Source organism: Xenopus laevis, chromosome 4L, assembly GCF_017654675.1.
Source record: "Xenopus laevis strain J_2021 chromosome 4L, Xenopus_laevis_v10.1, whole genome shotgun sequence".
Taxonomy (NCBI): Eukaryota; Metazoa; Chordata; class Amphibia; order Anura; family Pipidae; genus Xenopus; species Xenopus laevis.
Genome location: NC_054377.1, coordinates 141,791,600 through 141,807,365, shown reverse-complemented (window position 1 = coordinate 141,807,365; position 15,766 = coordinate 141,791,600). Strand labels below are relative to the sequence as shown.

General features: G+C 42.1%; 1 protein-coding gene across 15 annotated transcripts in view; it reads right to left on the bottom strand.

The window, feature by feature from the left end:
* Positions 1-15,766, bottom strand: part of foxp1.L (forkhead box P1 L homeolog) — a 612,880-nt gene that overhangs the window by 227,943 nt on the left and 369,171 nt on the right. For all 15 annotated transcript variants that reach the window (XR_001935410.2, XM_018259171.2, XM_018259180.2 and 12 more), the window contains one exon: positions 7,348-7,526. Coding sequence is in view for 14 of the 15 variants with exons in the window: in XM_018259171.2 (XP_018114660.1) it covers positions 7,348-7,515 (168 nt within the window). In the remaining variant the exon portion in view is untranslated. The remainder of the gene's footprint in view (positions 1-7,347; positions 7,527-15,766) is intronic.

Here is a 15,766-nt window from a genome sequence, read left to right as displayed (position 1 = left end):
CATAGAGGCGGGGCAAGCAATTACTTTCACTTTCCATTAGGCACTTCCTAGGTGTCACTACTCTCCCCACATTCCCCCAGTTCTCTTAACCGTTTAATTGTGTAACCAGTGCATGGGGTTGGACATCAGGTCCCCCATTCTGGTGCACAAACAAGATTCTGAGATGATACAAGACTTGTCTTAATAACAGTGTCCACAGAATGGCTGCTGCCTGCTTGTTATAATTATGACTTCCCAGACTGATGGAAACAAGATTCAAATAATTTATACAGTGTAATTAAAGTTCATTTTGCTTGACTAACATGATAAAATAGGATTTGAAATAATTTTTTTGGGTGACGGGTCCCCTTTAATATTCATGGAACTATGACTGAAGGATACGCTGATATTTTCCTATATCTGTACCCCGTGGGGCCCTGAATAAAAGCTGACATGCAGAAGCTAACCAAAGGTTGGACATTATAGGGGCTTGAACTGAAAGTCCGACCATTGCTTTAGGTTATCAGTCACTAGTTACCGAATCCTGGGTCATCATTAAGTTAACTTTTAGTATGTTATAGAATGGCTAATTCTACGGAACTTCTCAGTTGGTCTTCATTATTTATTTTCTATAGTTTTTTGTAAACGAGCTCTCGTGGAGGCCTCATATGTAATACACAGCAAGACAACATTGTGTATAGGCAGGTCCAAGGCCGGATTTGATGGTGGGGCGCCCCCTTGGCTGATGTCCTTTCTGCCTGGATTCTGACCCAACATTAGTACTGGGGGACTGTCCAGATGTCACCCCTGCTGTCCTAGGCCAAACCCTTGTAGGCCTTCCCACTAATCAAGGCCTGGGCATGCCGAACACAGCGGGAGCGAATCAGAGCAAAATATGACGTTCATAAGGCAGAAATCCTCATGTAGCAATGCTGGTTTCCATGTTTGATGTCAAGCCATATATTTTAGGTATATCCAATCATCATGAAGCTCAACGAATCGAGTTTAAATATGGATTCCCCCATGTGGAATTTCTATAAATACTTCAAAGGATATATCTACCATTCAGCTGGTTAACTGCTCAGCCAACAGTTTGGAGCATCTGATATAATTCATTGAAGGATCTACTTTATATCTAAAATCATGGGGTCTTCCAGAAGAAGATCCAGGCTCCATCGCTGGTGCACATTGGACGCCTCCTCATTAGCCATTTACACATTCCCAGTCGTCTCCACCAATTCACTGTACTTCGAATGTCAAGTGTAAGAAATGAGCAACGGTGGGTGTCGGGTGCAGATATGTCTATGGACACCTACGTGATGGTGTTGTAAACAGCTAAACATCGGGGATTATAGGTGAGAAAGGAGAAGACGACTGTGAGTGTAGATGGGGGATGGAGAGGCAGACGGAAGGCCATATATATTTATATATTGAAATATATATTTTAAGTAGTGGTTAGGAAAAGACAAAACAACAATTTCAGATCTGAGAGCAGAAATAGGCGCCAGGGACTTTTCTCTCCTCGGCTTCCGAGATCATATGTCCCTCTTGTGCTGCCTGGTCCCGGCTCTGTCATCAATCAGCCTCGCACTTGTACTCTCTTACTGCACTCTCCTGCCAACTGTCTGACTCATTAGTGAAACACTAGCAAAGCCATACATTGAGAGAAGTCAATAAGAGACAGGCTCTCTCCAAGACAATGCAGTCCCAGCTCCATGGATAGTGATCTGCCCAGAGATCTGACTGATGCCTTTGAAGCATTTTAGTGGCAAGGTGGTGGTGGGGAGGGAGACAGATCGGGTCCACCACTTGCAAATGAAAAATTGTGGCGCCTGCTGCCCCATTCCAAGGGTTAACTTGTTTACTTCATGTGAGAGCCTTGTGATGTAAAGGGCTTGCAGCAGAGATAAGGTTGATTTACACAAAGTGTTTGTATTAGTAAATCTTGAGCGGAATCTGTCTGTGAATTCCTCTCAGTGGCGACACACCATTATCAGTCTAACACCGGGCAACAGAGCTTTCAGCAAACAGCTCTCCCCTGTGCAAAGGCAACCGTGCTGCCCTGGGGTCGGAGAGAAAATAAAAACTAAAAAGCAATTTCCCTAACCAGCCCAGTAAAACATAGGAGAATTATTTATCATCATAGGCTATGAGTAAGTGCCCCAACAGGCACAAAATGCGTCAGACCGTCTCCTGTATGTCCCAATAAACGGATTGAACTTTTAACTATATTTGGTCATTATTTTTGGAGAAACAACTCACAATTTTTTGACTTCTACTATGTGTTATGCACCCGTGGACTGGGGTGAACTGGGAGTATATCTCCTCACCTTCATTATTAATTTCATTATTGCACATCGATCGATAGTGGTGCCATCACGGGCTAATTGCATCAATTTTGCTTATCCTTATGATCTTATCCCAAGCACGTGGGGACCGGCTGATTGATATAACAGGTATGAAATTCTTGCCAAAAAGTTTTGATTTGACTGCTTTGTCACTTGCAGTACCGCCGCTCACCTGTAAGATGGCAACTCAAAGCTTTCTATAGATGCTGTGCATTCACAAGTATTATGCGAGGCTGGGTCGGAAATAGGAGAGGTAGCTGCCTAGTGTTAAACTTGGGGTTTGTGGGACAATACCAGCTCCCCCCCAAAAAATATAAAGCATAATACAGGTATGGGACCTGTTATCCAGAATGCTCAGGACCTGGGGTTTTCCAGATAATAATCTTTCCGTTATTTGGATCTAGAATATATGGATACTAGAAAATCATGGAAACATTAAAGGGATACTGTCATGGGAAAAAATGTTTTTTTTTTTCAAAATGAATCAGTTAATAGTGCTGCTCCAGCAGAATTCTGCACTGAAATCCATTTCTCAAAAGAGCAAACAGATTTTTTTATATTCAATTTTGAAATCTGACATGGGGCTAGACATTTTGTCAATTTCCCAGCTGCCCCATGTCATGTGACTTGTGCCTGCACTTTAGGAGAGAAATGCTTTCTGGCAGGCTGCTGTTTTTCCTTCCCAATGTAACTGAATGTGTCTCAGGGGGTTTTTACTATTGAGTGTTGTTCTTAGATCTACCAGGCAGCTGTTATCTTGTGTTAGGGAGCTGTTATCTGGTTACCTTCCCATTGTTCTTTTGTTTGGCTGCTGGGGGGAAAAGGGAGGGGTGATATCACTCCAACTTGCAGTACAGCAGTAAAGAGTGATTGAAGTTTATCAGAGCACAAGTCACATGACTTGGGGCAGCTGGGAAATTGACAAAATGTCTAGCCCCATGTCAGATTTTAAAATTGAATATAAAAAAATCTGTTTGCTCTTTTGAGAAATGGATTTCAATGCAGAATTCTGCTGGAGCAGCACTATTAACTGATTCATTTTGAAAAAAAAAAATTTTTTCCCATGACAGTATCCCTTTACCTAATAGGCTGGTTTTGCTTCCAATAAGGCTTTGAGCACACTAAGGGCAGAGACACAGGGTCAGATTCGGGGGAAATTAGAGAGCCGGCCAACAAATCTCCTTTTCTTCGGGGCGATTAATATCCCCGAACTGCCTTCCCCTCGGCTAGAATGTAAATTGCTGGCGGGATGGCACTCGGATCGCTTCGTTTTCCGAAGTCGCCCGAAGTTGTCTCACGAGGAAACTTCAGGCGACTTCGGAAAACGAGGCAGTTTGGGGAGATTCCTCACCCCTAAGAAGAGGAAATTAATCTGACCGTGTGTCAGCCCTGCTGAACAGAGGAATACCTTAGGATTTCTATATCACCTTCTAGCTTTGTGTAAAGTGATATAAAACAATAGAAGGGCTACGGGTGGAGATCAGGAAAGCCAGTCTGAGAGACAATGGCAGGGTTAAGGCAGAATAAAGGAAGAATTCACTGGCACACAAGGGTTCTTTCAAGCAGGTACAAGCCCTTGCTACAAGCAAGATGCTTGATAAAGGGTTTTACCCCGAAACGTTGCACCTCTGCAAATAAAATGTAGCAAGGGCTTGTACCTGCTTGAAAGAACCCTTGTGTGCCAGTGAATTCTTCCTTTATTCGTATTGTTGAGGTTGCCGAGGCCTCCATCACAGTGCACTGGGTCATCCTATCGTGGAGAGCCAGGGTGTGCAAGCGTGGTAATCTTGTACTGAGGGTTAAGGCAGAAACACTCTTCCGGATGGCAAACTTACAACAATTATATATTCACATATTAATATTTCCGTTATAAAAAAACGATAAAACAATAGTACAGAGTCCCTTTTCCATTTTTCTTTATTTCACAATTTTATCCGTTTATTAGAAAAACTGATCAGAAAATGGAGAAACTGCCAGGAAAACATCACCTTCAGTTGCTCGAGAAAAGATTAAACCAATATTTGTTATTTTGATTCAGTAGGAAAACAAGCTCATGTAAAATACAAGCATGTCAACTGTTTAGATGAACTGCAAACAGCTTATGTGTGGGCGACGGGAATAATAATTAAAAAAAAAATCTATTTTTTTTTTAACTGAAATTATGTTTAGAAAGTCGTCTGCAATCACAATGCAAAGGGTTTTATAATACTTGTATCAGAGGGGGAAATGATGCATGTATCTGCTCAAATAACAAAAAAGAGGAAAATACATATATCTATATGTTGCCTGTTATCCAATAGAACTGTCAGGACAAGGGAAGGTGCACCATATATGGGGAGATTTGTTTTGAAAATTCGTTTTTTGTTGTTGTTGTTGTTTTTAACCACATTGCCTGCCCATCCAGTATAGGATCCATATCAATCAGGACAGGCCACCAGGAATGCTCAATACATAGACCAATAAGCTGCCAACTTGGTCTGGAGGAACAGTGTTGCCAGATTTTATAGTTCCATAAAAGGCCCAAAGTTAATTACACAACCAGATATTAATATGCATGAGGTTCTTATCATATACTGGCCATTCTATGTGCTTGGAGCAATCTGCTAGTTAAACACACACAAACACAGTCATGACCAGGCCTTTGGGGATTCTGCGTCCTCCAAAATGAGGTGGAAGTAGAGTAGGGGTGTAACTAGGGACTAGATTTTGAGCTGGGCCAAATTTGATGCATGTCCCGGGGGCAAAAGATTGGATCATAATGTAGATCAGTGGTCCTCAACCAGTGGCTCAAGAGCAACATGTTTCTCACCAACCCCTTGGATGTTCCTCCTAATGGCCTCAAAGCAGGAGCTTATTTTTGAATTCCAAGCTTGGAGGCAAGTTTCTGTTGTATAAAACCCAGTTGTACTGCCAGATAGAGTCTCCTGTAGGCTGCCAATCCACATAGGGGGCTACCAAATAACCAACCACAGCCAACTATTTTCATGCTTGTGTTGCTCCCCATCTCTTTTTCCATTTGAATGTGGCTCACGGGTAAAATTGGTTGGGGACCCCTGATTAAGATTAACATGCTGACGCAGCCCTCCCTCAACAGTATATTCAAAACCCCCTGATAGACATCTGCCTGATTTTACTGTGCCTTCTTCCCTATTGAGGCAGCTTCCCACAACAGCAACGTGGGCCTCGGATGGTCCTGGCGGGTTCCTTCAGCAGAAGTTCGGGCCTGCCGAGAGAATTTTGTGGCTAGCACAATTAGTTATCAAATCAGGCGCAACCAATGATATGATTATAAGGATCACGGAGGATTACGTCATAATCCCACATCATTTTACAGAAAAGTCTCCGTTAAATGCAGAAAACTTTCTATATGGACTTGTTTTGACTCACAAGTTTTCTTTTTGGTTGTTTGTTTTTGTTTCATGCATTCCCCCCCCCCCCCCGTGCCAACGCACTAATTCCCATCTACTGTCCTACATTAATCAAAGCTGTAAGCCTTGTTGTCTTTGCACCACGGAATGAGAATGTGCCCCTTGCCAAGAATGAGGGAAAAGTCAACAGGAATTAAGTTTCAGTGCAACTGTTTACTCAACTGTGGCCTGCAGTTATTGAAATTGTATCCACGGTTTTGTGTGACGGCGGCAGTAATGAGTTCAGCATGGTTGTGATGCTCTCACTTCAAGTAAAAACCTGTAGGATGGAAAGTATTTAAACCAGCCAGAGTATATTCCATGGGGCGCTAGATGTATAAAATAGCAGGTTAGAGATGTGAGAAGTAGAGGGTATGCATGCAACTGGGATTTCATTTTGGCTTCTAGGTAAAGGCTTGAAGGCCTCATCCCTATTTGGTGCATACCTTGGGGAGCTGGTAGGGCCATAAAGATATGTGCTCTAGCCATGGGTCATGCATACTTCCCACTTGTCCCCATTTAGGTGGGATAGTCTACATTTGCAGAACCATAATAAGCAGTTTGAGTTGGGTTCATGGAAGGTTGGGGATGTGTCTGGGCATAGCTTAGTTTATGGTGAAAACAAAAGGAAAAGATCTGAGGAATGAAGTCTAGAAGTCAAATGACTACTGACTTGGGGACATTTTTATTAACATTGGAGGAAAACATCACCAGAGATGTTTCCCATAGCAATCAGATCTTTCCTTTTGTTTTCTAAATTATAGGTGACTGATAGGTTGCCATGGGCAACATCATCGGTGATGTTTGTCTCCAATATTAATGAATAGACCCCAAAGTGTCATGCCACTTGCTTTTAGGTACCTTACCATCTACTATTTTTGGCAATATTGTGGTCCTGCTAGAGGGATTTCTATTCATATCTGCCTGTAGTTTATCCTAGAAAAACGAGGTCAGATGAGCCTCCTGAAGACACCACACAAGACACATGACTGGAGAAGACCTGTGTCACTAAAACCTACAATGGAGCGGGTTTTTATATGGAGCACCCAAAAATATAGAATTTAGAATGCTGATTATGAATTCAAAGGACACAAGAGAACCAGACTCATCATTCACATCATTTTCAAAAGGAACCAAGTAACCTGCCTGTATCTTTTTGGCGTGTGGGAAGAAGACAGAGTACCAGGCAGAAACCCACACAGAAAAGGGGAAAACATACAAGTTCCTACGAGGTAGTGCCCAGGCAAGAAACTCAAGACAACAGTGCTACAAGGCTGAAGTACTAACCATGCCACCCCATGTTCAATGTAGCACCCCAACGGCATAATGACCAAGTCTTCTAAGACTACAATGTTATGGTTGCCCAATAGACAAAAGCAATTCAGTAGCAGAGGACATTCAACCTCATCCAACTTGCCAGAGAACCATGAGACATTTTTAGAACTAAACAGAGCACAGTGGATTAGTAAACCAGAGCAACCGACTTTGAACTCAACTTCCTTATGATGGATTCCTAAACCAAGATGCCAGAACACATCATAAAGTATAAATTTCACATTCCTCAGCGATTGCATGGATGGTTCTGCTCAGCCTTCCCGTTGAGGGAACAGTACCTGTTGCTGTTGGAGATGTGCTAGTTCCGCCGCCCCGACTTCAAGAGGAGTTTCCCCGTTGGACCTCGATTCCCGCAACGTGCACTCTAGTAGGTGTTTACCGGGGCCCGCTCCATTCTGAATGGCTGAATTGTTACTTCTTGTCTCCGTCCCAGATTCTTGCATCATGACTCAAAGCCCTTAAAAAACGAGAAGGGGGGAAAGAAACATCCAGCTGTTAAAACAGTTAGTGTATTTGAAGACACATGCCCTGTTTAAAATCATGCCCAAACTGTAAACAGTTGTCATTTCCTTTCATACAATTTATCTTTCCCGAGCGCTTCTCGCTGGCCTTTTCTGTTTGTTTTATTTAACGGCTATAATTGCCCAAAATTTCAACTTGAAATGTGGCTGCTCGGTTTGCTTATTTGGGTTCACGTTTAGACAAACATTTGTTATTAATGCAGTGAAGGTGGAAAAAAGAGGGCTCTATCTGTACGTATGTATATCTTTATTTATACAGCTATTTGCCAATTATAGATCACTAAACAGAGGGGAGACACCATGGTGCTCAGTTAATAGGGCAATTACACAGCATGTTAAAAATATATATAAAACTAATAAATACCAACAATTCATATGAATTGGAGACAGCGTGGTGGTACCCTCTGCAAGGACTTTGTACATTTACCCCATGTCTGTGTTGATTTAAACCCCAACAGCATGCAGGCATTAGATTGCCTTTGGACCCTAGTGTGTGTGAATGTGATAGGTACCTTAGATTGCAAGCTCCACTGGGGCAGGGGTCCAGTGGGCACAATAGAATAAAAGATAATAATTCTAATTTATGGCAAGTCTCCAAAAGACAATGAGACTACACAAATTCTTATCGCTCCCTTCTTGATAAGCAACAGTCACCTTGGAGCAGGTTGCCCCCCATAGACTTCTTAGAGCAGGGGTCTCCAACCTTTTTTACATTCAAATATAAAAAGATTTGAGGAGCAACACAAGCATGAAAAAGGTGCCTGAAGGTGCCAAATAAGGGCTGTGATTGGGTATTTGGTCGCCCCCCATATGGATTGGCAACATAAAGGAGGCTCTGTTTGGCATTACAACGGGTTTTTATACAACCAAAACTAGCCTGGAATTGAAAAATAAGCACCTGCTTTGAGGCCACTGGGAGCAACATCCAAAAGGTTGGTAATCAACATGTTGCTCGAGAGTCACTGGTTGGGGACCACTGTCTCAAGGGAAATACACATGGGATCTTTTCTTTCCCGTGTCGAGGGTTGCCAACATGTTTCTGCCACTAATACTGACCAGTGTTGGACTGGGATGCCAGAGGCCCACCAGAAAACTTTAGAACATGGGCCTACTCTCCTCTTCATTTCCTCACTTAACCTTTATTCACTTTTGTTTCTATTCAATAATCTATAATTCCATCTATTAAGCCTCCTTGTTCCCATACAGAAGTAGGTTATGACCATGAAACAGGCCAAATGGTTAGAAGCAGGAGGGCCCACTGACACTTGGGCCCACCGGGAGTTTTCCTAGTATCCCGGTGGGCCAGTCCGAAACTGATACTGGCCCTTGGTTGGTGGTGGGTAGTGATCTCATTTGGGGGCAGGGCAATTATTTAGCAGGGTGTGAAAATGGGTGGGTTAGAAGGGGATCTGGCGACTAGAGCAGGGAAATGGGAGACAGGCCTCTCCTCTAAAGGGAGTAAACAGCCATGGAGAGGGGCAGCGAAGGGAGGGATTTATAGGTAGGGTTCCACCCTTACAAAATTACCCACAAATATATTGCTGGTAATTATTTAATACCACCACTAGCCCTAGCTGCAGATGTATCGGCTAGGCCGGTGAAATACCAGTCAGGGGGCAACCCTACTTGCATCCAACAGGGGTAGAAAAAAAGGACTGAAAATACTGTTGCATTAAAGTTAATCAGAATCAGTATTAGGCGTAAAGCTGTTGAAAGTGCTTGAAGGTGTATTTATTGCTTGCGCCGGAAGCGAAATAGAGCCAGCGACCAACCACGATTTCTGAAAATACGGTCCCAATACAGCCAACTATCATTATGCAGAAAGTCAGTGGAGGTGATTTTGACTCATTTGGCTCTAGGAGTTTGTGTTACTAAAAAAAATACGGTAGCCAACATACTGAAACCAACCGAGGTGCCATTTACCCAGTCTGACACTGAAGCAACGTGTTTGTTTGCCCCATTTTTCTGTGCGTTCATCCGCCATTTACATAAACATAATTTCCTACAGGTACGATCATATCAACCTGTGTTCAAAAATCAGCTCAAATTAGGGATGTTTGGAAAAAACGATGAAAATAATGTGCTATTTTCCCATTGAGCTTGAGGTGTTGGAAGCGGGATACAATGTCTCAAACACAAGCGCTACTATACGTCGTCTCAGGACAGAGCGCGGAATAAGGTGTTAACACCAAAAAACATACAAACCCAAGTAGGTGTGGAAGGAAAGTAAATTAATGTTAAAATTAGCCTTACGCTCACATAGCCTGAACAGACTATGAGGTGTGACTTTTATTTTTCTCTGATTTATAGATTTTTTTTTCCCCTCAATTACCGGGTTTTGCCAACATTTTCATTGTAGCCCTGAGAGTGTGCGTCCGCCGCAGGATTTTCCACTAGGAATATGTGCAATTGCTTAAAAAGGCAACTTAAGCCCAAAGTGAGCAGGTTTAAGTGTATGTAGAGTATAAAGATTTTACAATTCCCCCCCAATGGAACCAGAATACAGGATCTGTCCCTAGAACAGTAAATAAGGAGATACTGTAGAAGTAGGTTGTCCCCAACCAATTTACTGAAACCCATATACTGAATCACTGTGGGGCAAATTCACTAAGATGCGAAGTTGCGCCGCACTTCGCCAGCGCTTCGCAAATTCACTAAAATCCGAAGTTGCGCACAGGGGTAGCGTAAGGTTGCGGAGTTGCGCTAGTGTTGATTCACTATATAAAGCGAAGTTACGCTAGCGAAGGCTAATTTGCATACGGCGCGAAATTCAAATTTCAATGGAGGAATACGTATCTGCACTACAAATGCCTAGAAAACCTTCAAATCTGCAAATAAAAATTGTTATTTTGCCCTACACATGTGCCCACTGTCTAGGTAAGTTGCCATGAGTCAGGAAATGTAGGGGGGAGGTAGGGGAGCCCCAAAAAATTTTCAATCTTTTTCAGCCTATCACCCATCATGTAGAAAACACGCCAGCGTTTTTTTGGGACTTAGAAAAAAAATTTACTTTTTTTTAAACAATCCCTATCTACTCTATTGCGCTTCGCCAGGTCTGAGGTGGCGAAGGAAGTCTAGCGTAAAAGGTAGCGTTCAGTACACTGCGCAAGTTAGTGAATTTGCGTAGTTTCGTCGCTAGCGAAGATTCGTCTGGCATAAGGTTGCGAAGTAACACTAGCAAAACTACGCCAGCGTTCGTTAGTGAATTTGCGCAGTAGCGAAAATGCCAAACGCTAGCGAACTAACGCTAGCGTTCGGCGCTTCGCGTCTTAGTGAATTTTTGTCTCCGTCTGTGATTGTGTTACTGTTTCTCAATTGAGAAAGAATTGAGTCAAATAGGTCTTTTTCTTCTTTATGGGCTGTTGCTTATGCTGGCCCAGTGTCTGACTTGGGTACTTAAAGCCCACCAGAGAATTAAACCATTCTCACAGTCAATCAGGTGGTTATAATAATTCTGAGAGTTGCCGTTTACATTGCAGTACATTAGAGAATCATTCAACAAAGGTTCTTATATTTCTCTAGCACAATTCATTCAGGTTCTCTTGATTTTCCTGAGATTTCAAACTAGGGTTTTCATGCGCTACCATGAAATGACCCTAGCCGGCCGGTATTTTACTGGCCCAGCCGGTAAAATACCTGCCAAGGCCGAGCCGATATTACAAATTTACCGGCAATGTAGCTGCCGGTAAATTTGTAATACGATTATAAAGAGCCCTCGGCCTGCCCCCAATCCCCTTGAACTTAGCTTTTCTTTTGGTTCTTTTAGCATCCGTGGCGCGGACCCGCCCCTTTTGACATCACGGCTCGCCCCTTTTGACGTCGCGGCCCACCCCTTTGTGTCCCCGCCCCCACCAGCCGGTAAAGAATTATAAAAAAGGTGGCAACCCTAAATGACCTTTGTTTCTATGTGTTCAACCAAAGGGTCGCCTCAATGCTGGTTGACTAGGGCAAATGCCCCCTCTTCAGTGGGCCTTGGTTGTAATGTACAGCAAGTGTTTGGATAAACATGCAAGGTGTAGGCATCTCAATTATTGTTATTATCACTGAGACACCATCCAATATTGATTTCCAAAGAGCTAAATGACCAGATGTCCCAACTCCTCTATTTTAGACCTAGAAGTGGCGTGACCTTGGAAGATTAAGCGAGTGGTCAAAAAATGTCATAATTATTTTATCTTTTTCCATTCCTTTTCCTGGAGAGGTCCTGGGAGAGAGTAGGCTGAGCAGAAGAGACCATATTTTATCTGTCCAAAGACACAGGCTCTTTCTGGGTGTTTGTGTTAAGTCAGTAGTGTGTGTGTGTGTTCAAAAAATCTTAAGTGGGTCTATCCACTCTATCAATCTTAGCTGGATGCCACATAACATGAGCCCAGGAGGAACCCTACTGAAGAACCTTATTTCTCCCCCATGAAACCATGACCTTGTCCTTCAATCAGTACCAGAGAAAAGAGGTCATGGTGACAAGAAACAAAAATCCTGATTTTTCTAAATAATTAAGGGAGGGGGGTATGCGAATGACTAAAGCTGCTATTATCATTGTCAGAACAAGGCAACAGCTTTGCGGAAGGCAGCCAAATGCTAACAAATCAAGGCTCCCATTGAAGTCAATGTGCGATTTATTTATAAAGACAGGCAAGTGTTCCTGAGTGACATCCATATGAATAGTGCATGAAGACTCTCGAGAGATGCCTTTCACAGCTTTAAGACTCGATACAATTGCAGTCAATTTCGCGCGTGAGCCCGTACCTTTAAATAAAGTCACGCCAACCACAATTAATGAGGAACCTTATTAACAGAGAGAAACATTAGATATTTGACCACACTGTGTTTCAGTGGCAAATCGATTTCACACACACAAATCTGTGCTAATGTCACGCTGTTCCTCGGATAACTGGAAATTATATTCCATAGCCGGGACTATATGAAAACATACACCCGACATGATGTTCCTTAATTATTTATGAATAATTTAGCACAAGGCTAAGCCGTATCAAAGCCGGATTGGGGATCAGATCTCTGCTGTTAAAGGAGACCACGGCATTAGGCTACAAAGTGGACCTCTGGAAAATGGGCTTCAAAGGGATATTGTGCCGTCGGCTACCCCCTATATCTCTGCCATGATGGTATGTATGCAACTGAATCTCACAGTGCTAGGAGCTGAGGAGGTACGATAAACGGAGGATCTCGTTAACACATTTAATTTACTGCGTTTGGTAATGCAAATAACTCAGCAGAAATGCTTTCCTTATACAATTCTAATGGAGCAACCCAACTGGCTGATGTAGAAATGTAGTATGGCAGCTTCCAGGCACACGGCTGCAGGCCGAGTATCACTCATGTATTATAAGGGATAATGTACCCCCTACTGTAAATGATAAGGATATTAGAAGTCACTGAGGGGTTGTTCAGTGACCATATAAAGGCACAAGGCTACAGGCTGAGTTATACAGGGAACTCTGAGTATCACTCATGTATTATAAGGGATAATGTACCCCCTACTGTAAATGATAAGGATATTAGAAGTCACTGAGGGGTTCTGTGACCATATAAAGACACAAGGCTGCAGGCTGAGTTATACAGGGAACTCTGAGTATCACTCATGTATTATAAGGGATAATGTAACCCCTACTGTAAATGATAAGGATATTAGAAGTCACTGAGGGGTTGTTCTGTGACCATATAAAGGCACAAGGCTGCAGGCTGAGTTATACAGGGAACTCTGAGTATCACTCATGTATTATAAGGGATAATGTACCCCCTACTGTAAATTGTAAGGATCTTAGAAGTCACTGAGGGGTTCTGTGACCATATAAAGGCACAAGGCTGCAGGCTGAGTTATACAGGGAACTCTGAGTATCACTCATGTATTATAAGTGATAATGTACCCCCTACTGTAAATTGTAAGGATCTTAAAAGTCACTGACGGGTTCTGTGACCATATAAAGGCACAAGGCTGCAGGCTGAGTTATACAGGGAACTCTGAGTATCACTCATGTATTATAAGGGATAATGTACCACCTCCTTTAAATGATAAGGATATTAGACATTACTGAGGGATTTCTGTGACCATATTCCTATATATTATTGGCTAATTGTAATATAAGAAATAAAAGATATTGTCTATATTAAAATAGGAATAGTTTCTTTTTAAATACATCCTACATTGGCCTCAGCAATTAAAGATAAAGCTCAGAAACGGCCCATTAGCCATTGGCATGTTTATATAAATCACAACTTCAATCAGCAAAGCCTGAGGCAGCAATATATAACCGGGTTACAGGATCATAGCAACCGAAGGCCAAGTATTGTCTTACCTATAACTGGATGTAACATGTTAAAGAGAAAACGAAGGTTAAATTCGAATCTCTTCCAATATGAATGTAGCATTGAGCTTTCAGCTGCGGGAGAGGACTCTGATATAGAACCGTTAGGGGGTTATTTATCAAAATCCAAATTAATCCCATTATTTTCTGAAATATATTCCGACCAAATCCGCACCGGTTATTTCCCATTTTTTATTAATACATTGTCCTGAAAAAATTCCAGTTCGGAAAAAAAGGTGAAAAAAATGTTTGAAAATTCTAATCTTAGCAATTTTCCATTTTTGCCTAGAAAACCACTAAATCTTCGGATTTTTGCACAAAACCCAGTGCAGATCAGGATATCTTCAGGACTTCTCTCATTTATTTATATACAACCTCGGCAGGTCTGAGATGCCGGATTTTCAAATACGGACTTTTTCCATCCTTGGGTTTAATAAATCATGAAAAATTCGAGTTTTTTTTTTTTCAATAAAAATTCTAATTTTTTTTACAAGTTTTTGGCATTCTGACTTTAATAAATAACCCCATTAGTGTTGCCATCTTGCCGCTGTGCCAGGTCTCACTATTTAACAAGACTAATATATATATAAGTTCTGGTTTGGCCAAATATATTTATTATTTTATAAAAAGCAAATGAAAGAAGTCAGAAATAAGACCCCAGCTGTTTATAGGAGTTGCTGGGTGGCAGCCGTGCCCCCGCCACTACCCCGTGCTGCATTTTCATAATTATAAAAGAAAGGCGTAAATTTTTCTAACGCGTGGCAGTTCAAAAAGTAATCAAGAGAGTGGGCCCCGGGGCTATTTTAATGTATGCAAAGCTAGTGACCCACAGTAAATGAGAGGTAGGATTCAATGAATGCAAAGCAGGGTGGCACGCGTGCTAAAGACCTGGCGTGACGGGGGACGGCTAAAATTAACACCCAATTAATTTCTGAATTGACAAACAAATGAAAGCCATAAATCTACTTTCTCATTAATTTTTTTCCTTTCCTATAATTTAAACAGCAAAAGGGGGGAAACGGGAGCATTATCCATCATAAGTATCAAAAAGATAGCGGTGGGCAGCAATAAATTATGCATATTACCTGTTGTTATGGATGACTAATGAATTATCAGCCCTTATGTTATTTTGCAGAGTGCGTGTCTAGACGTGGGGTACGGCACCTGTACTGGGGGGCTGCTGGAACTCCATTAAAGAGACATTACAGCATGGGGGCATTGCTTACCATGTGCCCAAAGCATTCCGTCTCTGCACATTTGCATTTCTGCCATGTTATTGTCCTTAATTATGAGGGTATAATATTATTCTGTCAATCGAACAGTCTATTTATATTAGGGATGCACCGAATCTACTATTTTGGATTCGGCTGAACCCCAGAATCCTTCGAGAAAGATTTGGCCAATTACTGAACCGAATCCTAATTAGCATATGCAAATTAGGGGTGGGAAAGGGAAAACATTTTTTACTTCCTTCTTTTGTGACAAAATGTTGTGTGATTTCCCTCCCCGCCCCTAATTTGCATATACAAATTATAATTAGCATATGCAAATAAGGGCTCAGTTTGGCCAGGCAGAAGGATTCAGGCCAAACCCAAATCCTGCTGAAAAAGGCCAAATCCCAAATTCGGTGCATCCCTAATTTAGATTTATTTGTACAACCATGTTGTTTCCAAGAGATACTACAGTTAAGGCACCAAATCTACTATTTTGGATTCGGCTAAACCCCCGAATCCTTCGCAAAAGATTTGGCCGAACCCCCGAATCCTTCGAGAAAGATTGTCCGAATACAGAACTGAATCCTAATTAGCATATGCAAATTAGGGGTGGGAAAGGGAAAAGATTTTTTACTTCCT